The sequence below is a fragment of the Dicentrarchus labrax genome, unplaced genomic scaffold, assembly GCF_905237075.1.
Source record: "Dicentrarchus labrax unplaced genomic scaffold, dlabrax2021, whole genome shotgun sequence".
Taxonomy (NCBI): domain Eukaryota; kingdom Metazoa; phylum Chordata; class Actinopteri; family Moronidae; genus Dicentrarchus; species Dicentrarchus labrax.
This window is the reverse complement of record NW_026136713.1, coordinates 6,064,648-6,089,289: the sequence shown is the minus strand read 5'-3', so window position 1 is coordinate 6,089,289 and position 24,642 is coordinate 6,064,648. Positions and strand designations below refer to the sequence as shown.

The following is a 24,642-nucleotide window of genomic DNA, read 5'->3' as shown; positions in this document are numbered from 1 at the left end:
CTCTGACTGTTGCTTTGTTATTACCTTCAGGAAACCTCTCAGGCTTTGTCTCTTGAAGCACAGGCAGCATGATTTAACTTTAACAATGCACACTGTGTTATGCACCAACACATGGCCTACCTGACCTCAGACCTTTCCCTGCTTCCTTCCTGGTGTACACCCACACCCCACTGGTTAAGTCTTGACCCTTTAACTGGGACTTTAGCTCACTAACGGTAACCCTGATTTGTTCCCCGACTTAAGCTACTTTTACAAGCCTCTAATAAGTTACCAGGCTGTCCTGACCTCAGGTGTCCGGCCCAGGTATCGCCGTAAGAGGTCTGAGTGTAATTATGGTGAGAAAACAGGATTCTGCCAGCACCGATGATTATTAGACTTGTTTGTGTTCCCGTGTTTTGCCCAACTTCTATATTTGTACTTTTGGAACATCTAGTTTGTCTCGTCTAGTCTGTTTGTGTCATGTTGCCATAAGAACAAGGACTGGCTGTTTCTGATCTGTTTACCATATATGAGCTCCCTCCAAACACCTTTACAGTTCATCAGGGAAATAACAAGCCACAGGTTTGTTGGCATTTAGAGGATAGACTCCAGCCATTAAAGACACTCTGCATGTATTAGATGACATACCTGCAGGTGATGGCCGACACTGTGTATGTGATTCAGTTACGTCAGTTACACAGGAAATGTAGAGCAGCTGTCCAAGCCGCCACAGCAAATCCACGCCGACACACCCCTCTCCAGAATCAGCATTCAGAATATTAAAAAACACTAAACCATATATATTACAGGAACTGTGGCCCAGATTGTGGCTCTAAGCTGTCAAACACCTTTGTAAAACCAGTTATAATGTAGCTTTACTGTAACCTGTCTCTGAACTGTGCAGCTGTGTCAGTTAGCAATAAATAAATAAATATCAGATTAGCAATATCACAGGTAACAGTCACTCTGGCTCTGTGGGGCCCCGACTACCTGGGCCCCTGAATCTGTGCCCAGACAGTCAGTTCGGCCATTGTAATCAAATATTAAACACTTGATGTAACTGTTACCTACCTTTGGCTTTAATAACCTGCCAATTGTTGCACATTTTTCTTTCAAACACTTGTATTATGTATTTAAGCATCATGTGAAATTAAATCATGGTCTCTGGTGCACCATTCAGGGTTTTGTATAAATAATAAATGGTAGTAAATAGTATAAATGGTAAAATCAGTCCTTTTGATGTTGTGGCATTTGACCAGTTTGCAACTGACCATTTTCAGTGAGACAGCTCTCCACCAATATGTCCTTAAAGTAATGTGTGCTCAGTGCAAGTGTCCTCCAAGCCCAATATCTAAACCTCTGTTTAATCTCCGGGGGTAAAAAAAAAAAAGGCGAGACAGTCTGCCCTAGAAGGACTATTTATCCGACTCCAGCGAAGTCCCCTGCAATTAAAGATTCAAACCCACCGAGCACCAGTCTGTTTGTTATTCACCTGTAGGGCTTTACCCGGCGCTAGGACCCAGGGTGCGCGATTTTCATCTCCAGCTGCTGCAGACCGAAAACTGGCAATAAGGGAAGATCGCGAGGACAAGCCAAAATTGCATACTGTATTCATTCTACTTCAAAATCACATCCCTGGCCCCGCACGGACGCCTCTGTGCAGACAACAATAGCTTGTTGCGCTGTGTGCAGGCTTTGTGGCTGTAGACAGCTCGGAGCGCAAGGTAAGACGGTGCAATACCATGCGATTACTAATAACAAAGGCGTTACGGGCGAGCAGGGGGCATTAAAGGGGGCATTGCACAACGCTATTGAGGGCGAGTAAAACTCTGCCAAACTTTGACCTGGATATCTGTATTTTCTAGTTGTCGGCGTCTCGCAGGAGCCCCAGTAGTTGCGGTGATGTCTCGCTGTTATCCCACGGCATTATGTAGGATCGTGTCACATGTATGGACAGCCAAGTTGTGTATCGAGATGACATACTTGAGTCCGCTGTCCATGCGTGTCGGCTGTGGATGCAGTAGGCTAACACCGCTGACACAGTAACTATACGTGAAGTGATGCATTTCAATTTCAGACAGATATTCAAACATCAGCTGGACGGCGCATCGGGCCATCCATTAACCTGGCAAACAGGAACATCACCCTTCACTGTTTCTGTGATCGGCTGCCATCATCCCTTCGTTTATTGTGGAATAATTCATTACTTATACCAAGATGGAAGAATAATGCGCTTGATTTCTACTCCGCGTTCACCCCCCGCCGCCTTCCCAGCCTCGACATTCAATATTGACCAGGTGAACCACGAACTTAGACGGGACATCCTCGTCCCCGGTAAACCATGGCGGCCTAAATAGGGTCGATAATCTCCAACGTGAGTCACAGATAGATGACCATGTATGCCCACTTTGAAGACGACATTCTTCACACACACCAAAAAAAAAAAAAATCAGGCCTTCGAAATAAACAACGTGCCTTCATCTGTGCTATCGCAGTTGTCATAGTGCATGTGCGGAATACCACATCCCCGCTCGAGACATTTATAATTGAATGCATTAACAAGTTCTTTTTTTAAAAAACAAAAAAACAACCCACAGCTTCAGACATCCGATGTGGAGCCTGTGAACCAAACTCGTCTATAATTGGTGAAGCCCCGAGCAGCCCGGTCACTACCGGGATAGCTCTTGCGCGGTCGTTGAGGTCTCCGGGTTACCCCGGCTCAGACACAATGCGATGTGTCAGCTGCCGACTTTGTGATACTCCTGCTATATGCCCACACGGTGCTCTACGGCGTTCCTCTTTTCTCTTTTTTTTCTTTCTACTGATCGGCGTGTTTTGGTTTCCCAATTTCACGTTTGGCCATCTGTCAACGATTTGGCTGCCTGCACGCAGCCATTACTGAGCGAATGGCGAAGGGCATGTTAGGAGCTCTCTCACACCGATCCACTCCGCGATAGGAGAGCAGCGAAATAGTTTCAGCTCCGCTCCTGCTCTCGGAGGACGGACAGGGATCGTGTGCCCCTGCACCGCCTTTTTTAACGGCCAAGGGACGGCACGGATCGTGCACGGTAGTAAACAAACTCTTTCAGTCGCCCACGACGATGTCAGCCTCGCTCGTGTGCGTGCACGGTTATTTCCTCACCACCGCAAAAGTGTTGAGAAAAGTAGGAAATTTTGTTGGCCTAAAGGAGCGGATGCCCGTGTAAACAGCAGCAGGCCCACACTGCTTTCAGGATTCAGGTAAGACAAGTGGCCTAATTACAGCAGGGTAACCTGTGCTGCTTAACTCCTGAGCCAAAATGTGATTATGGAATAGGAGAGCTAACATATCCTGCGAGGGGGGTTTATCTTTATTGGGGGGGAGAATAAGACAAATAAGTGGAAAACCGTAACTCGACAGGCTGATTTCATCCTTCAAACTTTTGTCTGTTTCGCCTGTGTGTGTGTGTGTGTGTGTGTGTGTGACTGCAAGCTGTGTTTGTCATTCACCTCATTATTGCAATTATGAGTAGTTGGTTCTCCTCAGCTCCTTTTGTCTCCCAGTACTGAAGTTGTATTCAGACTTTACTTACAGAGAACATGACCTCATATTTCAACTTGCACTGAAAATACAGTAAAATAAAGTGTATTTTATTCTATTACAGATTATGTAATTATCTAGATATGATGTTACAGGCAGGAAAGGTTCTTTGTACATCATATTAGAGCTGTTTTATCTCTCTAGTGTCTGGTATTTATAAAATAACCTGTATATCCTCTGCTGTTAAACTCAGGCCGGTTGCTGTGTGAAGCATGTTTGGATTATTTCAGTATGGACCTATATTGTCTATATTGTCTCCATGAGCCGGCACAGCTTGTGTATGTGTTTTGTAAAGTACAGTAACAGATTAAGGAACCTTATTCACATTGTTTTGCTTGGGATTATCATGTTTATGAATCCAGTTTAGGAAACTGACCTGATGGTGTCAGGAAATGTGATTTTGTCACACTGTGAGAAGTTTACGGCAGTGAATTGAAGCTGCACTGTGTGAGCGTCACTCTTTTTGTTCATATTCATAAACACTGATTATTGCTGGCCTTGAGGGAAAAAAGCCTTCACATCTTTAAAACCTTGGCCTGGACAAACCAAGGAAAAGATGAGAAATCACACAGTTACATTGGCTCAGTAGCACTGGGGTGTTGTCAACCCACATTATTACCAATCACAATGAACAAGAGACATTAAACATTGATCCAAGAGAGTGAAGTTGTCATGTGAATGCACAAGTTGTCTTTTTATTATAGTTTGATATAATTGTGTGATTAGTCAGTGAAGGTTGGTATATTAATTTGTAGATGAGAGTAATAATATTGGCTGTACAGATTCTTGTAACTTTTGGTTTGTATATGAATGTAAAGCTCAGAGGATACAAGCAAGTGTAAGTAAAGGTAAAGACATAAGTGAGGTTTTGCAGAACAACCTACTGTCACCTTTTGAGCAAATGTTTTGTGTCTTTTTATGGAAACTGGAACTAAACCTGAGAAGTTAGATCCATGGCATCACACAAATGACCAAAAACGTATTGACAGACAACACGTCTCTTTTCAAATTCCCCCTCAAAAACCAGCAGAAAAGGCTCTAGTGTGACCCTCCCCCCCCTCCCTCCCTCCCTCCCATCTTCTCCAAGCTGCATCAGCCTGCAGCCCTTCAGCATGCAACTGGAGTGCCTCCAGCACCCGGAGTCTTGCTTCCTCGTGTTAATTCCCCTGCAACAGACCCAAACCTCTCCCACTCTTTCTTTCTTTCTTTTTCTTTTAAATGTATTTTGGCAATCCCCGTTCAGCAGCCATCACCCACTGCCCTGACTCTGTTAATTGACCTGAATGTCACTGACACGCAAACACCCGCAGAGTGACAGTCCAGCCTGCTTTTGGTTTAAACATTTTTATTTTTTTGTCAAATTAAAAAATCCAGTTTATTACTTAGTTACTCCGATAACCCCCCTTTTTTCAGTTTAGCGCACCGTTACACTCTTTGGTCGCGATCCCCCCATTCCCCTTGAGCGGCTGGAGCTCGCATTGCATGCCGGTACCTGCAGTCCTCACCCCTCCCAGCCTCTCTAGCGTCTAATCCTGGGCGTGGATAGCCGAGCACTACATCTCCCATGCCGTCACCGAGCACCCTTCTGCCCCTCTCTCTCCCACCAGACTGGAGACTGGCGATACGAAACGGACTGTCTTGACGCCCCCCCCTCCCCTCCCCTCCCCTCCCCTCCTCCTCCTCCCTCTATACCCAACCCCCCACCCTCCCCCTCTCTCTCTCTCTCTCTCTCTCTCTCTCTCCCCCCTCCTCCCACCCCCCGGACTTTTTAGAACCGAAAACCGTCGAGATTAGTGAGCAGCCACGGACGGCGGAGGCGAAAGGCTGGACACGGCCGTATCCCAGTCGTGCCTGTTCGTCGTTCACATGCCATCTGGACGAGCGGGTCGGTAACTGTGTGTGTCATTAGACATCTTTTATCTCGTCTGCTGATTAGGCTGGGAATTATTCAATATTTCAGAGAGAGAGAGTCTTAAAGGTGGGGAGAGGAGGAGGAGGGAGAGGAGAGGCTTGGTGGGTCGGTGGGTGGTGGTGGTGGTGGAGAGAGAAGGGGGGGATCGGTGAATGCCTTTCAACACCGAAGTGGTTCAGTCAGTCCACCAAAAAGGGCCGATACGGGAGACGGGAGCACTTCACGTTAGGTCGGCCGAGGATAAATAACAGTAGCCTGCCTCAGCATGTACGTACCGGGAGCGGGGAGCGGGGAGCTCCGCGGAGAGTGCGCCGCGCAGGGAGCTGGAGACCTACCCGGGGTGGTCAGTGGACTCACATTTATTGTTTGCCCTCTTTTCGTTTCCACTCCAGATGCACAGTCCGGTGTAATAAGTTGTGTCACCCAACCCCTCTGTCGGTTGTCCAGCTGGCGACTGACTTTTTCTCCCATCTATTCCGCGACTAACTCGGGTCAGTTTGTGTTATCAGCGGATGAAATTGATTATTTGTTCGTTAAAAAAAATACACGGGTTACTTTGTGCTGATGGCTGTTGGGGAGTTTTTGTTTGTTTGGCTCTCCCCCTTGTGTTTTTCTGTGTGGCTTTGCCTCGATGTTGACTTACCTTATCAGGCGGAGATGTGTCACATTGCCACATTGTGTCCGGACGACGCAGACCCACAAACAGCCCGTCGGTGTTGGAGAGGAGGAGGAGGGGTGGTGGTGGGGGGAGACATCTCTCCTGTCAGCTTACTGTAATATGTCCTTCATCCTCACACACTGAAGTCCCACGCTTTGTCTTCTTCCATTTAGACAAGGAAGCGTGTTCAGTGTGTAACCCCGTGTTTGTCTGTGGATGGACGGATCACCTGAGAGACAGATTCTGGCTTTATGGTGACTGCTCGCCAGCTCCAGAGAGACAGACAGACAGACAGACATAGAGACAGACAGGGAGAGTGACCCGGAGCTCTCCAGAGTTGTTCCGTGCTGATATTTATAACAGCAAAAAGCACATTGTTTTCAGAGTGCCACAGCATGCATGTGGTCTTTACGCACTTTTAAAGATACGACATTGGGACGTGTGTGTCTCTTTATGTGGACAGTGTTGCAGAATAATTCTGTTTCTCCTCTCAAAGGTGATGTCAGGCGTGACTTTGTTTTTGTCTCAACGGTGTTCCCATATATATGTGTGTGTGTGTGTGTGTGTGTGTGTGCGCGGGACCACCGCATTCATTTATTGGCCTACATCAGAGCGGATGAATTCAAATGTTGTGTTTGGAGCAGAGCGCGTATGATCGCAGCACAAAGACAAAGTAGCTGTAAGCAACTGTTGTGCGGTAATGAATGCAGACCCTCCTTACACTGAGCGCTATTTTGCATCGCTGGGTCCCTTTCAGTCCGTGCTCGCAGATTCCGGCAGAGACTGGCGTGTCAGTCATTATGTGCATCATATTCGCTGTGTTTCACTGACTCCAGGGTGAAACATTTTCTATCCCCCCCTTTAAAAAAAAAAAAAAAAGCTTTGACATAGATTTTTCTTTTTTCCGCCTAGTCCCGTTTTGTAGTCGTCTCATTTACTTGCAGATGCACTCGCTTGCGCTCACCTCTACCTACATACCAGGGAGCTGTTCTGGCGTGTGTCGCCGCTGTATATGAGAGTATCTCCAGTGTTTGCATCAAGATAAACTAACTGTTTTCTTATGTTCCTGAGTTGTATGCCTGGTTTGCGTTGTTTTGTGGAGGAATGGGTGTGTATTCTGTTGTGAAAATTGTCTTTTTAGTGTGAAGCAATTTCCTGTCTAATTTTAGAAAAGACTGATGAGCACTTGACACTGCATGACCCCCCCACATTAACTGAGGTGGGCTGCTTTATTGTAATCATAAATAATTAACCGCCCAGTGATAGACAAGCCTTAACTATAAGCAACAAAACTTTTCCTCACTCCCAGTCGTCCACTTTTCACCAGTGTGCACTAACACACTGAGGTTGCCGCTCACTAATAAAGGATCATTTGAGCAGTCACAGCTGATTGCCTCATGTAGGAATTACTTACACAGGGCGCAGTCCCAGGGGCCCACGGGGTCACAGGACATGAGGAAGACTCTCTGTTTTTGTGACTCTTCTAAGTGTTTGTCACTGAAAAGTCACAGGGTTCAGTCAAAAGGAGGGATTTAACATTTTTTGTGTTGTTTTATTTGTTCATGTTCTTTTATACTGAGTATCTGCTGATATTGACTCCAATCTAGGATCATTTTCCCCTGCACAGTGCATACTTAGGCTACAGTCAGCCACATTAAAAACAGTAAGCACTTTCAACATGTTTGACAGCAGAATGTCCCTACTTGAAGAAGGAGAACCTACATCACAGATTTATTTCCTCATATCTTGTATTGCACGTGGAGAGGAGTGTCAGTGTGCATCTGTGGTGTCCAGCCTCTCTTCATCTCCAGTGTGAACGAAGTATAGTTTCAACTACCTTTTTTAGAGTTGAGGTTAACCTGCAAAATTGCAAAATACCATGGAGAACACAAGCAAAACAGCTGTAAAAAATAAGAAGAATGTGACATGATATATGGGATCGGTGGCCTTTTACGTGTCTCTGCCAGGAGCCCGATGACTCATGATCCGTCTATGTTTCAGCTGACGCATTAGGTCTCATTTCATTCACTGAATATCCCAACTTTAGAAAAGATAATTTGTCAGTGTTGATCCTGATCGATCAACGATGACAAATTGTTAGTATTCCCCGCGTGCAGACAAGTAAAACCAAAGGGAACAATAGAACAATTCGGTTCTTCAGTTTACCACACTTTGGTCTGCTACCGTAAATTGTCTCCCTCCTCTGAGGAAATTGTAACATATCTGGCCTCTGAGCCCGTCTCAAAGAAGGGAAGTTTTCAATTTCCCAATGTTGGTTGCTCTGAATCATTTACTGTTGCACACAATAGATTTTATTCCTTCATGAAGCATTAAATAGACGCCTGAACAGCACTAACAGTGATCACATTAAATGTTCTTTTTCCTATGTATTCTGCAGCATATCGGTGTATTTCAAGGAAAACTCTCACCTGACTGACTCAGCTACCCCTGAGGCATGTTGTGTTAAAGAAACACCTATGCAGGTAATTGTTATTTTTTATTTTATTTTTTATTTATATTACTGTCAGATTACTATATTAGAGCATTATTTCCTCTTATCTAATTAACACTGGCCTCACAAACTTCTCTTATTACTCAGGTGGATCCTACACTAATGAATGTAGGGGATGGAGGCACGGTGAGCAGAGAGATCAGTGCTCCAAATAAAGCGTCTGCTAGTATGGTGGGAAATCCCCCCCAGACGCTACCCCCTGAGTTTAGAGGAGATGTTACCCTCAGTCAGCAAAACAAGACCACTCCAACAACAGACTGTAAGACAGCAAAAGCCTGCCTGGACACTAGCAATTACAACCACAGCCCTGAGCTTTGTCCACCTCAACAGCCCAACAATGCACCAACGTCCGGCTCAGCCCTCACCAGCTCAGAGAAGAGAGCAGACAAAAGGGCAGAGGCCCCTAAACTCAAACCTGATGGTGCCGGGGTCTTGCCCACTCCTCAGTGGTCAAGTGGCGTAAAAGTGAGCCGGGAGGACTCACTCAACCCCTGTCACAGCAATGTGACATCCAGTAAGAAATCACATCCGCAAACACAATCGGTGCAAAGTGCTCCGTCTGTGTTTCAGTGCTCCACCATGTTTAAACCAGTCCAGCCTGTTGCCTTCCTCCCTTCCACTAATTTTTCCTCTCCACTTTGTAAAATCACTCTTCCACCAGCACTGGGTCAGATTGCAGCATTGAGAGAGGCCACAGCCAGTCAGTTTCAGAAAGAAACTCAGCCTCAAAGCTCAGGTGTCGGAGGTACACCTCTCATGCGGACCTATCCCTATCCGTTCTCTGTGGGCCGAAATCCAGCTTCAGAGAAAAAAGCAGGCACGTCGACGTCAAAACTTAAATCTAACCATTCATCTACTAAGGATGCCAAATCTGTGGGAGAGCATAAATCTTTAGCCTCAGTGGTAGCCTCACCAGCTATTGCCCTACCATTGCAGCACCCGTCATTAACTTCTGCAGCACCCGCTTGCTACACGCTGTCTCCCACTGCTGCCATTTGCTGTGGCTCTGCACTGGCCAGCATCACTTCTCAGAGCAGACTGCTGAACCATGTGGAGAAAAGCAACAGCGTGGACAAGACAACCATGGGCTCTCTTAAAATGACGCCTCCCTCCGCTTCAGAGGACCATACAGCTTGTCCAGTCGAACCAAGAGACGTACCTCTTGATTTGTCTGCTAAATCAAAACGTCCAAAATGCGTAAACGACCCTCCAGTTACAATGATTGAGCCCCATAATAATGAGTCGAATCAGAGAGATTTTCTGAACTCAAAGAGGACTCATTCTACAGCTTATAGCCCTGCTGTGCAATACCCTGTCCTACCCAATACTCACAGAAACGGATCTCATCAAAAACAAATAAATAGGCCTCAGAATCACCAGGTCCCCGAGCCCAAACCAACCTGGGGTAAGGGATCTTCACAAGACTCCATAAAAAACATCCCTGGCACTTATGTGGGTGTGGCTAGCCCCATACTGGCTTCTACTCTACGGGGCAAAGATGGAAAAGGGACTTTTGCTGATGAATTTCAGAGTTTTGCCAAGCAGGAGTTTATATCTATAATTGACCAAGGGGAACATCTGGCCTCAGGAGGAAAGAAGCCATCCTGTCTGAAGGGCAACCAACATGCTCACAGTGTCAAGCATGTTAAAAACACCAGCACAGCCATAACTAAGAACTGCCCCTCTAAAGGAGCCCTAACGACTGCCCTGTCTAGCCCTGCCAATGCTCAGATTCATCAGAAATCTGGACCCGGCAAAACAGCAATGCCATACTCTTCCACCGTTGTCAATCCCGCTTGGCAACATCCGCCTCATCTTCCGCACCAAGCATCATCTGTTCAGAGAAAAGTCACACACGGTTCTCCAAAGACCAAGGGCGCCACAGTGACTGAAGGATCTAAGTTTCAGAGTGCCCACCACAGCCCGTCCAAACCCGAGGATGACAAGTGGGAGAGAATGAAGTCTCCTCTCTCTAACCTTGCGTCCATTGTGAAGCAGCAAGCTCTCGAAACAACAGCGCTGACAGGCGAGGGTAATTCTCAAGCCTCACCTGTTGCATCAAGAAAAGCTGATGCTCTAAATCCACTCACTGGGACCCCAGACAGCCAGTCTAAACATACTTCTGCTTTTGAATACCCACCATACTGGTCTGTGGAAAAATGGGCTGGTGGGCCACCTCAAGGGGATTCACCTCAAGCTATGAAGAGACACGAGAAGGCGAACGCCACCGAGCCTTCGGAAAATAATACAGAGTTAAACACCAGTCAAGGAGAACACGTGGGACTACAAGCGAAGCAGGGCTCCTCAAAGCCTGCTGGCCAGTCCCATCTCTTTGGGAGCAATGCATCAACAAATGGGAACAGGATGGAGAGCAAACTAGCCCAGGTGTTAGAGGGGGAGATATTGAAGAAAGAAAGTGGGGCGTCAGACAGTCCTCCCAGTGACAAATTGGAGGGCATGGTTGCGTCTATTCTTTCAGGCCAGTGTGCGGGGGGAGGCGACAAGTTTGAGAAGAAAACTAACGGAACCAAAGAGGAGTCGCCGACCAAAGCAAAAGCTGCTGCCATCAAACAAAAGAAAACCAGCCCCAAGAAGCCAGCGAAGGAGAAGTCACCTACGGGCCCATCAAAGAAGACTACAGGAAAGAAAAATAAAGAAACAGAAAACACTCCGACCAAAGTATCTAGCCAAAAGAAGGTAACCTATCTGTGTGTGTATGTTCATTTGTCATTTTAACGTCTAAAATATCTTGTATATCTGTCCTTTTTATCCCCCTTTGTTGAATTTAAGTGAAATCTTTAAGGCGGCAATCACCTTTTTAATATTTTCACTAGTGAATTGACCATACAGAGCTTGCTTTCATGATAAAAATCTATGACTGATTATTTAACTTTCAAAGGGCTTATTGTGAATCTGCAACATGCTCTCCATCACCATGAAAGCTTTGTGATCAATAGCATCCAATACAGCGTGCTCACTCTGTCCCCTGTGTATTTCAGCAGAAGAAACAATGTGCACCTGTGCTGGAGCAGAGTCTATCAGCGGGAAAACTTTCTCCACAGAGTAAAGAGCCGATTCCAAGGGACAAGATCAGTCCCAATAAGGTTGAGCAACCAACCCGCAACAAACCAGGTAGTTTGTTTTCTTATAATCCTGTGGCATTTACTGCCCTGAAAAGTTCTCATAGTGTGGACGAATTTCTGATATTTATCACAAATGTAATGACGCTTTCAATTGTGTCAGACATGTAGCCTTTAATCAAGCTTACAGTTAGATTACTCTGGCATCTCTCAGCTTTAGTTAAGGAAATAAATAGCCTGCAGCCAGCCTCGATAGTTTGTATATTAAGCAGAAAATGTCACATTCATAGTATCTGAATGGCATTTTTGGATGTCTCAGTCATACGTCTATGCATAGAAGCCACAATAAAATGTGATTTAATCAGTTACAGATAGCAGCAGCAGTCCTCCGAGTGTAGAGACTACAGTGTCTCTCAATAGCTCTGCTGTATCCAGTAAGGAGTCCGACGCTACAGAGAGCTCCTTTCCAAGACTGAGGAGAGGACGACGGCGAGCTGATGAGGCTCGGCTGGACCTCTGGGGCTTTGCAACGCCTTCCCCTCCACCCCCACCAATGCCTCCTCCCCCAGCTACCCTGCCACCCTCTCTGACTCCCACCCAACCCGCTCGCCGTCCAAGAGGGAGGCCTCGCTCAAACCCCCTGCCAGAGCGAGGGTTCCAGGGCAAGGGCAAGACAGCCAGTGCAGAGGGCGAGGCGCCCGCTCATAAGAAACGCAGGCGATGCCGCAGCAAAAAGTATCAGACTGGGGAATACATCACTGAGAAAGACAAGCTGGAAGATGGAGAGCACCTGGAAGAATCCGAATCCCGGAGACAGGACAGTGGAATTCCAGCAGGTACGTAGTTTTTCTCCAGAGATCAGTGACGTTTTCAATTAACTGTTTCCAGCCCAAGTTTTAATCACAAGTGCAGCAGTTAGTTACAGACATGATAGAAAACCTTGTATAAAGTTATAGTGTGAATCTTTTTGCTGATTGAGAGAAGTTTGATTAGGGCTGCAACCATTAGGCGATTAATTGATTAGTTCATTGACAGAAAATGTATCTAATTTGATAATTGATTCATTGTTTAATTTTGCTAAGGAAGAATTAGAAACCTGTGTGAGGATGTCCTGTTTTTCTCTTTCATATTATTGTAAACTGAAGATCTTTGGATTTCAGTCCGTTGATCAGACAAAATACGACATTTGAAGACCTTCACAAATGGTGACGGACATTTTAAACCATTTTTATATATATATATACATATATATATATATATATATATATATATGTATATATATATATTCATTCTGAATAATCTGCAGATTAAATGATAATGAAAATTATTGTTAGTTGCACCTTTTTAATTTGCTTAGCAGCCTCACAAATAGGCCTGAATTGTTCTGTTTTAATACCGTCATACATTAATCCTTTTTTGGCTCCCAACCAGTGACAAAACATTGGCTATGCCGGCTTGTGATGGGCATTTGCCATTAATTCTGACGTTTCATAGACTAAGTGATTATTCATCCTAATAAAAAAATATCTAATTAATGAATCTGCACAATAGTTACTGGGTATTTAGGTTTACCCTAGATATTTTACCTAAAAACATTATTTTTATTAGCTTCTGAACAACACAGAGGGTGCACAGAGGTTGTAATATTAGGTATCTATGAGTCCTGAGTGTGTTCATATAAATGAGCTGTGAGGAAGGATTAAGGATAAATGATTCAGAAATGATCATAAGGAAGCTTAGCTGAGGGTTTCTGTAGTTAAAATGTATGAAATAGACATGGGCAAATGGGCATTTTATGAGGATGTACATTTTCATAAAAGGTAAATTGGGAAAGAACATTATGAGACAGAAATGATTACAGCTCCAGTATATACAGTTTAAGATAACTGACAAATACAAAATATTCAGATAAATTCAACATCTGACCAACACCAAAGATTATGAAGACACCATATATATTCAATTTGAAGTTTATATTCCTCAGGAGCCAACTGTGTATCACGTCCACATCAGCAGGTCTACATTAGGTACCTGTTGATGTGTATACATTATATACCATAAGGTTCATGAGAATAGACAGAAAAATGGCAAACATGAGCACAGGATTGCAAAAAGCAGAACAGACAGCAGTTACCCTGTTACAGCAGATAAGATGGCTAAGCCAAGGGCCATTAGTTCAAGAAGTACCATGCTCTCTGATGCCGGCACAAAACGGCATCTGAAACACTCCATGCTCCACGTTGGGCTCGGAAAATGAGCGAAAGCATGAAGCTGATCGTAAGATAGGCCAAGTGGAAATATTGAGGTTGTTTGTGGGTCTTTCACTTTGTTAATCTGTTTGGTGCCACCCAGCACAACCTACAATCCAATTTGTCATTACAGATCCACAGGCAAATCAGTGTCCGAGTCCCATCGCCTCCAGTCCAGATCCTCCTCCACGGAGACCCTCGTTTACTCGCTCGGGGTCTGTCCGCTATCAGGAGAGCGAGGTATCTCCAGAGTGCAATGACAAGCCTTCAGGGAAGAGAAAGTTCAAAAGCAAGCACTTATGTGACAGCGATGAGCCCAAGGTAAGTGGCTTTCTGATGCTGCTCCTGAGCTTACAGTACATTTCAAACAATACAGGGTTGATAGGAGGTACAATGTGCCATAAATATATTAGCTTACAGTGCCCCCCTGTGGCCAAATAAATGCTATGTTTGTCACTTTTATGATGGCAGCTGGTCTTATAAACTTCACAGGTCCTTGATAAGTGGAACCCTTTGCCTTAACCTGGCAATTTATTACAAGAGATTCCATTTCACACGGTGCTCTGATCAATAAATCTGTATTTCAGATTAAGACCAAACGCAGCAGCTCAGGCAAGCGTGGTGCCTCACTTGCCCTGGATGATGAAAGTGCCAATGTGAAAAGAACAGAAAGCCCCCAACCCACTGCAAAAAGTTTGCCCTCATCCCCGTCCAATAAGAAAGGCTCATCGGGAAGAAGTAGCGGTTCAGAATCTCCACCCAAAAGGCCCGTTCCTCCAGAGGTTCGTCGGCTGATCGTCAATAAAAATGCCGGAGAGACCTTGCTGCAACGCGCTGCGCGCTTAGGCTATCAGGTAAACTCCACCTGTTTACTTGTGTAGTATTGCTAACATGAACTGAACTCCAGTGAACCGTGTTGTCTGACCTCCCTCTTCCCTGCAGGATGTAGTTCAGTACTGTCTTGAGAAGGACATCAGGGAGGTCAATCGGCGTGACAACGCCGGTTACACAGCTCTCCATGAGGCGTCCTCTCGAGGCTGGACTCAGATTGTCCAGATGCTGCTGAAACACGGCGCTGACGTCAACTGTAGCGCCCAGGATGGAACACGGTGAGGCTTGGTGGTGCACTGGTTATAGTCATAGGTCCAGTTAGTTGAATCATTATAAAATTATTTCACATGTAAGTATTATCATGGGTGTAACATTATGAACACTGAGGCTGCGTCATGACCTTTGCAAATAGCCTTTGTAACAAAATAATCTCAACTTACAGGTCAATTTATTCGCTTTCTGGAGCCATCTGTTGCTAAGTGCTAAGATGTCAATTGATTGCATATGGTCATATTCATATAGTGGATATATATATTGCATGTGTATTATGCAAATTGTGTTGTTAAAAATATCATGAAAATACTATATTATATTACTGTAGTATATCCCACACATCTGATGCCCCATATACAAGTTTGTGAACAAATTCAGGTGTGAGCTAAAGTCGTACAATCCCTGAAAGGCATTTGTGTGTTTTGTATTCTTTCTTTAGGCCTCTTCATGATGCAGTAGCGAGTGATAACCTTCCAATAGTGTGGTTACTTCTGAACCACGGTGCAGACCCGACTCTAGCTACCTACTCTGGACACACACCAGTCAAACTGGCTCATAGCCCGAGCATGAAGACCTTCCTCACAGGTGGTTCATCCTTTTTATTGTCCTCCTTCACCATCAGTAGAACTAGTTTAGGATAAATAGACACATTTTGTTAAGTGTTAGAGTGCTGTTTTACTCCAGGCTAAATTTGTTTCTCACATCATCCACAAACACTTCAGACACAATAAACAACACAGCACAAAGGCTATAATAAAGCTAATTGAAACGAGACATGAAAATAAATAATAAAACTTGTATTTGCCAACTTTACAGTCACTCAAGCAATGTGTCAACACATTAATGAGCTCTGTGCCCACTCCCACTGCATCACATTTGGCACAGTGAGCACTAAACTATACACATTACATGCAGCATATATGAGAAATACTCATACTGTCTCCTCTCAGGGCTTGACATTGACTGGTTAGAGACTTATTTACAGACGTGTGACTCGGATTGTTTTGTTGTCTTAGAGCTGAGTCGGGTTGTCCAAAACTGGAAACGTTCTAGTTGAACGGCTGCTGGACTTTAGTTGAGTTCAGTTTGGGACACCTTCAAATGGTTTTATTTACAACAAGAGCAGCGCAGTTAAAAGGTGAAGCTCACCTTGATGACGTGTTCGGAAGTTCGAGATCACACAAGCTGATGCAAGCGCTGCACCTCTTCATATGTCCAGTTCACTGTGACTTTCTTTGACCATTTCTCCCTTGCTTTGTTTAAGATAGAAAAATATATATATGTATGTGTTTAATTGTTATTTGCAAAAATCACAGCAATATTCTCACATTATTAAATCAAAATCAGTAAAACTTAAGTCTTGTCAAGCCATTCCAGTTTTAAATAAAGCTTCCATGGAACATTAAAAGCTTTTTATGATCTTTCAATTATTAATCGTTAAGAAGGCCAGTGATTAATTAAGGAAAATCAGAGATAAAGTGATTAATTACATACATGGCATGACTCTCTCTTGCTTATCATAGTGGAGAGAAATACTCAAGCCAGCTTTGTTTGTAGACGCTCTGTGCCGGTAGCTTTGTGCTTTATTTAAAGTCGCTGTCGATGCTGTTGACCAGTTTTTAGGATGTTTCTCCAGCACTTGGCCAGTTTGTGGAGAGCTAGGGAACATCAGTCAACAGCTAACTCTTCACTGACATTGGTGTTTCTTCCACTAACAACTTGGCTGCAGTATCAGTGTTTACTGGAGTGTATTAGTCACGCACATTTCATCTCAGGTAAATGGAGAGATGAGGGTTCAGTCGCTAATACAGCCGCACACGTGCAGCTCCGATCTGTTTGCAGTGGAAGGCCGCCTCAAAACAGGCTGAATCCCAAACCGAAACTTTAGTTAATTTGTTGATGCTTAGTACTGCAAGGGGACAAGCATTAATGTCGATCCCTGTCTTCATATCTTCATACATTTACACTTAATGTAGTTAAGCAGTGGTGACATGTAAAATGTAATTCGGAATATAACATGGTTTTGTTTTTTCACAGAATATTTCACAGACCTGGAAGGCCGCAAGGAACAGGATCCCAGTTTACCCTGGGATTTCTACAGCAGCTCCCTGTTTGGTAAGAAACCTTGGAACGGTAGCTGGATCCGTCTTTCCGTCTGCCGATCCATTGATCGATCAGATCTTCGGTTTCAGTTTGTAAACGCAGTTGTGAAAAAGTGGTTGGAGGCTCATTCCTCTTCTGGCCCTGAGGAAAACGAGTTGAGGCTTGTTGGAGCGATGACCAGGTTGCAGCAGGGAAATGTTTGTAGTTTGCAGGCTGGGCTCAGGCTCAGCGGCCGGGACGTGCAGGGATGTTAGCCTTGTGTACCAGCATCAGTGTTGTGTTGTAAACAGCCACGGGAGCCAGTTATCCAGTGGAGGGAGAACAGGATTAGAGTTGCATGGAAGAATTCGCGAGAAAGTGGACTGCAGCTTTCTGGACAAACTGCAGAAACAAAAACAAAAAAATGACAACATAAACTTTTATTTGTCGCCCCCATCAAGGAAAAATATCCTGATTTTTGTTTATTACAATTGTTGTTTTCATTTTCTTCCTTTCGCTACTCTCATCCCAAAGCTAAACCTAAATAGTTAAAACAATTACATTCAATTATGTTTTTATTTTTATTTATTCCATCAATTTATCATCACTCTGCTAATCTAGATTTTTCCTTTTTATCTGCAGATATATTTATCATTAGTTTGTGCAATCTGTGTTTCCACTGTAGGTTAATGTTCTACAACAGGTTTAAATCACTCAACTTGTATATTATCCACCTTTTTTCTGTTCAAATATACATTTTTCCAAGGAAGATGATGACGCTCACTGCCATTGGGTTTATACATTTTTAATCTGTATGCCAGTTCTGCCTGTGTATTACATTCTTTCCTCCCTCACAACTTTTACATTTATACAATATATTAATTATGGCCCCAGTGCCAATCTTTGTTTTGTTAGTTAATGTTGCATATATTTCTGTAAAATATGGCATCATAAATCTGAGTGACTGGAGATATTGAGGATCATTTATCTGGCTTTAGACCCCATTGTGCCATTTGTACAGGTTAACAGTCGCATTGATTTCCCATCAGAGAAAACATGAAGCAAAGTATCTGTTTCATTGTGTCCAAGTATATTCATTGAATTACACTCTGCTTACTGTCTATCACCTTACATTTAAATGGAAAAAAGGCTACTGGTAAATAATCCTCTGAAATATGTGACCATGTGTCTCCGTGTAGGGTGTAATTAACTTCAAGCTGTGACTGACATCATAAAGTTTGTATTCCTTTAACTGATCACAGCGTCAGATCACAGTCGGTCACGTGTGTGAGTAGACCGTCCACTAGAGGGCGTCCAAACCCTTTGTGTCGAAGCAGCTCAGTTTGTCCCCTGATCTTCTTCTCACCTCGATGAATCTCTCTTCACAGAGACTGACCAGGAGCCCTGCTGGGACTTCTTGCTGTCCGAGCAGAATCAGGAGCTGGAGGAGGACACAGTAGGGAAGACTGAGCCGGACTCGGACAAAGATTGCCTTCTGTTTGAGTTCTCCTCCGAGCCTCTCTTACCCTGCTATCATGTTCAGGTGTCATTAACCCAGGGGTGAGTTCACAGAGATGAATATTGTTGGCAAGAATGACAAGAAAGTGGTGGAAACCTCTGCCAAGGCTGCTCAGTTCTCTAAAAATCTGATATTATGTGTAGTGAGTCAAATGCTCAACTACTGATGTGTGTTTAGCATCATATTTACAACTTGTGTAAGGCTACCTTCACACTTCAGGCAAACATGGCCCAAATCAAAATTTTTTGCACATATGTGACTCAGATCAGCAGTGCAAACAGCACAAATCATTTCTATTCTGAGTTGGGCCACTTTCATATGTGGTCCGAATCAAACACAGGTCCGATCTTATGCAGTGTGACCTTTAGTGTGAACGGTCATATCAGAGTTCATGTGACCTTTATGTCGCTCTAGAACAACATTCACACAGGAATCTGATATGAGCCACATTTAAATAATGTGAGCAGCCAAATGAATACAAAACACAACATACAATTCACCCACGATTAGTTTTTTTTATAGCAGGTGGGCCGGGTGTGGAGGCGGCTGGTTGTTACAGACGTAGCTTTTCAAAACCATCAAAACCAGTGTAGTACCAAATGACATCAGTTCACTGCTGTTCACTCTTTACTTTACCTGCTTTACCTGGTCCACGCTCTTAAAATAGACCTTGTCTGAGCCAGAGAACATCTCTCTCTGTCTTTGTCTCTCTCTCTCTCACTAACGCCTTGGAATTATAATTAGACCTTATCTGGTGACATCCAGTACGACCAGATACTTATATTAACCTAAATATGTATGTGACACATTCAAATAACAGGTGAGCCCTTTCTCATCTATAGAGAAGACTTTCCATTCTGTTGGAGTTGTTGGGACTACTGAAACACTCGTGGCTGTACAGTGGCGTTACAGAGTGATGCAATATTTGGGAGAGTACTGACACAGGCCCGCAGAGAGCACGAAAACTCAACAACAGCCATTGCTATTTTGGCCTGCCATCAACTTACTTAACATTAATTAGCACAGCATTAGTACAACAGTCTTTGCTGATAAGAAAGGAAAGAGATTTTGTTACTCTTGTATTTTGTGCTTGTGTGTCAGAACAGAGTTGATCTCAGATGTGACACATTTACACACTCTCATTCACTTTCTCTCACATATGCAGTGAAATACTCGCTGTGTGGAGTCCAGCTGTTATTAAGGAGAGAGAGAGCAACACGCTGAAATACAGTAAAGCTTCATAAAGAAAGGATCTGACATTGATCTGCTTTATTTTAGCCAGTCCCGATCCATCAAAATATGCATAGATTGGCTTGGGACATACCTAAATATTATTAGTAGTAGTAGTAGTAGTAGTAGTAGTAGTAGTAGTAGTAGTAGTAGTAGTAGTAGTACTCCACAGAGGACAGAAAATTATTCTTGTTGTTGCATTTGTGTACATGAATTGTTACCTGCCAAACAGATTTTAAAGCAAGAAACAACACCAGTTTGCTTTTCTATTACATACTTAGTGTTTGCCCTCTGAGTTTCATTCCCTGTTATAATAGCTCATGGCTCTCATCAGCAAAGAGTTTCTTCTGAATTATTTTACCATAAAACTATGTTTTGTCAAACTACGTGTTCACTGAGCTGGATTACCAGTCTGAGGGAAGTGTCTGCTGGTTGCTTTTCATATTATTATCAACTGAAACCAACAGCGGTCTGGACGATGACCGATTTCAAATTCTTAATGAGCTAAAATGTGTAAAACCTTTTTAAAATGTACACATCTGAAACTGTGGGAGACGATCATTAGTGTGTAGTCTTGTAGTGTGTGTGTGTGTGTGTGTGTGTGTGTGTGTGTGTGTGTGTGTGTGTGTGTGTGTGTGTGTGAATTGTTGTGTTGTGATGATCATCATGTTTATTAGGTACACCTCACTAAAACTAATACAGCCGTGCAATAAATCCTACCTCCATCAAGGTTATTGCCTCATACAGAGAGCTGTTTATGCTATGTTGTCTACCCTCATTGATGTAAGTCGTGTAGACAAAATAATAGAAACACCTGTCTGTATAACGCACTACAGTTCAACAGTAACACAAACTGCAGCCGTCAAAATGGTCATAAAGTTGAATCAGGACCTCTCCAAAGCAGTTTAAACAGAAACTGAACATTATGACGTTCATTAATGTAGGATTTATTACAGGACTGTTGTATTAGGCTGCATTAGTTGTAGATAGTGTATCTAATAAACTGTCAAATGAGTATATGTAATTTGTTTTATGAGGTTTCTTTTGCAAAAGAGATCTTCATCTCAGTGAGACAACATACAAACAGTAACAATCTTTAAAGTTACACAACTTCAAAGTGCAAAGAGAGTTTTCATTGTAAACTTTATTAGAAATATGTAGACTTGTATATAATTATCATGAAAATCATAAGAATAAATAAGAAAAATAAAGTGGAGTTCCTCCGGGAAGCTTTAGGGCCAACATTCAATATGTGTTTATTTGAAGATACTTCCTTTTTAAAATATGGGAACCTAAAACGGAACATTTTTGTGTTTCATATTTATTACCCTAACCTATGACTGATATCAAACATGTTCCTCTCTTGCAGCTTTTGCAACTGGTTCCTCCTGACAGACGTCCTGAAGCGTCTGAAGATGTCGGCGCGGATCTTCCGTGCTCGTTACCCGCACTTGGAGGTGGTGAGTTTGTCGCGCGCTGAGCTCTGGAGTCAGGTATCCATCAGCCAGGTGAGCTCCGCTTTGGCCTCGCCCTACAGAGGCAAGAACAAGGAGGAAGACAAGGAAGAGGAAGAAGAGGGACTTGTGGATCTGGTGCGATGTGTGCCAGAGCTCCAGAGACTACTGGGCTCTTCCATTCACATCCTACAAGACGAAGAGGAGGAGGAGGAAGAGACACTGACAAACACAGGGAAGCCTCGCAGCCGATAGCCTCTCTTTAATAGCACTCCTCCACTTTGCAAACTGTTGTCATTTTTAAGTCTGTTAGCCCAAGTCCTTCCCTGCAAGCAGCAGCTCAAAGGAAAACCTCTCCGTCCATTTGTAACGAGGGTCGTGGGTTTTAACTCCAGCTACAGTAACGACGACTTGACACTCCACCTATAACCTTTGACCTCAGACAGAAGGTGATTAAGTGATCACAAGGACCTGCACACGGGAGTGGTCGGTGCTGGAAAGCATCTTTCAGGTTCCTAACTATAGGTATATTTGAATACATGAGAACTATTGAGCAGACCTTTTTTATTGATTATGTATGTACATGGTAGTGTATATGTATATCATGCCATCAGGGTTAACACATTTGGTTATATAAATGTATTCTTGTGGCAAAGGACGGATTATGTTTAGGACTTTTTCTTTTGAGTTTGTTCCTGAGGGAAAGCGATATTTTTTCGACGGGAGATAACCCAAGGCTTTTATCTTGGTGAACTCTTGCGTAAAGCTAAGACGCTTAAGTCAGGGAGGCCATTGGCCCAGATGGTTTCTCTGTCAACCTGGGAGACCTGGAGACCTGCAGCGGAGAGACCACGGCACATAATATTCAAACATAATCACCCGCTCGCATCAGAGCCTCATTTCCATTTCCTCCCACGTTTTAATTTTTCTCTTTATCACCCTCAAGAGATCATCACCGGACGGACCTAATAGCCTACGATGTTTATTTTTCCTCCACATTTCACAAAGGAGGCCGCGGCCACACTGAGCTGTCGCGGTCCCTGCTCGCAGTATGAAATAATGTCTTTTTGGACCTTTGAGATTGAGAGTTTGTTTACAGAAATGGGCAGATAGTAGTGTTCTCCAGTCCCCAGGTTGCAATCCTCCTGAACTGATACAGAGTCCTGTGGATCTCTCTCAGAGGAAAAGTATTACCATCTCTGGAGTCCAGAGCCTTCCTCCTGAGTCAGAGGAGCTGAGACGCCCTCCTAACTGCAGCCATGACTGCGCCCGCCCGCCCCCAACGTCCTGATATGGTGTTTCCAGATCCCAGAGTGCTTTGTGTTGCAGTGTTTTATTTACACTGTTTGTTGTGCTTAATTTAATAGTCATTAATATATTTGACCTCTTGTGTATCTGACAAGCCTATGTATGAAAAAATGCTTTGTATGGTTGGTGCTTCATTTTGAAATGTACTTATTAGGATCCCTTTATTCTGAGATTTTCCTCCCTCATTCAAAAACAGTATTTCAAAAAAGCTAAAGTACAGTTTTATTGTACTGGTGCTAAGACAGATTTTGTGTTGACAATCAATGATGTTTTGGTTTGAAGTCACAAACTAATAAAAGATATTTAAGATGAAGAGACTTAAGGTGTAAAGAAAAGTATAGTTTAGTTAAAGAAAACGGGATACAGCAAGACTGATCAACTGAGCAGTGTGTGAGATCTTGAAGAGCCTTTTATTTGATTCTTTTATAAGAAATCAACAAGAATAAAGCATGATTGTGAATCATAGTTTTTATCTCTTTGTTTTGTCAATTGGATTACTATAACAGATTTGATTACTATAATGAATTTAATGTTCCGGGCAGAACGCTCCCTCAGGAATATCTCAAATCATCCCTTTCGCCTAAGTCATTTTACTGAATTTATTTCTAAATCATAGATCATTTTCCCCTCAGAGAAATACTACAAAGTACCTGAGGAAAACCTTGTTACATTTAAACTCAAGTAAATTTAATCTCGCAGTAGTGTTAGAAAATACCATAACTGGATGAAGTGCTGCTCCAGGTGCAAACAGTGTAAACTGGTTAAATTCCATATATATCCAACAGGTGACCGAACTGAAAAATCCTTATTGCATTAATATTATTTTCTTTTTTTCTTTGGGGTTCTGTGTTTCTGTTTTATTATTATTGACTGTGACTGATGATCACTTCATTGTTTTCTAAGGACGCATATATGGTTGCATTTGACTATAGCCAGTGGGTTTTCATTGTGGACCCCTGTTGTAGATTGACATCATTTTTAAATACACAGTTTAGCCATAACATTATGACCACTGTGAATAACACTGGTTATCTGATTATCATGGCCCCTGTCAGTGGGTGGGATATATTAGGCAGCAAGTGAACATTTGGTCCTGAAACTTGATGTGTTAGAAGGACATTGCGAACAACAGGGTGCTCAGGTGGTCATAATGTTATGGCTGAGCGGTGTATATACACGTACACATTTAAATACAGCGACAGTAAAAATATTATACCTTTTGACAAGATATTTCTTGTTTGGTCCAACACCTGTTGGATGCTGGATGTGCTCATGCTTTTCTCCATTACAGTTAGCCTTCCCAGAAATACAAAGTAGGAATTCAATTTTGACTAAACAATCTCATTTCAAAGTCCACTTACTACCTTGTTCTGGAGCTTTCAACCTCCTCACAGTCTATATCAGCAGGTTGACTTCTTTAGATTGTTTCTTTTTGTGCTCATTCACAGGTCAAGAGTAAACTGTCTGAAACTGCTCAACTTCCAAAGAGAGAAAGTCTTACAAATAAAACCATAAACACACCTTTTTTATTACAGCCGTACATGGTCTGTAATAACCAGTAGTTTATGGTGACTGAAGTAAAAACTGAACATAAAAGTTGCTGTTTAACTGACTTTTCTGTGCCGGTTCACTGACCCTCCTCTTGTGGTGCCACTGCTATAGCAGGGTTTAATATTCATAGAATATCTTTATGGTTTGTACATGTACATTTCTAAGACCGCTGATTAAACTCAATCTGCTGATGAAGACTGTGATTTGGTAGAAATCTCCAGAACGAAGGGCTTCAATATGTGGACCTCGAGTTGAGATTGTTTTTTATTCGACTACTGTTTCTAAGGCCGAGAATAAACCATCAGGCTCAGGACTGCAAATGTTGATGCTTTCTAGTAACTGAGTGGTTCAGTGTGATCTGACTATATTTTATCCACTAGAGGGAACCAATGACAGTGACTCAGTTAATATTAACCGTGAACGA

At 43.2% G+C, this 24,642-nt stretch overlaps 1 protein-coding gene across 7 annotated transcripts; it reads left to right on the top strand.

Moving 5' to 3' along the window:
* The first annotated feature begins 1,521 nt into the window (after nucleotides 1–1,521).
* bcorl1 (BCL6 corepressor-like 1) lies at nucleotides 1,522–23,132 on the top strand. 7 transcript variants are annotated; one of them, XM_051420822.1, is made up of 12 exons: nucleotides 1,522–1,703; nucleotides 8,528–8,612; nucleotides 8,729–11,338; nucleotides 11,644–11,773; nucleotides 12,087–12,557; nucleotides 14,104–14,291; nucleotides 14,558–14,824; nucleotides 14,913–15,079; nucleotides 15,514–15,659; nucleotides 17,112–17,189; nucleotides 18,545–18,716; nucleotides 21,275–23,132. In XM_051420822.1, the coding sequence occupies exons 2-12, from the start codon at nucleotides 8,607–8,609 to the stop codon at nucleotides 21,612–21,614; spliced, it is 4,575 nt and encodes a 1,524-aa protein (XP_051276782.1). In that variant the 5' UTR covers nucleotides 1,522–1,703; nucleotides 8,528–8,606; the 3' UTR covers nucleotides 21,615–23,132. The 7 variants fall into 7 exon arrangements, with proteins under 7 accessions (XP_051276782.1, XP_051276783.1, XP_051276778.1 ...); XM_051420823.1 differs by having other exon boundaries at nucleotides 11,641–11,773; nucleotides 12,093–12,557; XM_051420818.1 differs by having other exon boundaries at nucleotides 1,523–1,703; nucleotides 11,641–11,773.
* Nucleotides 23,133–24,642: the final 1,510 nt, after the last annotated feature.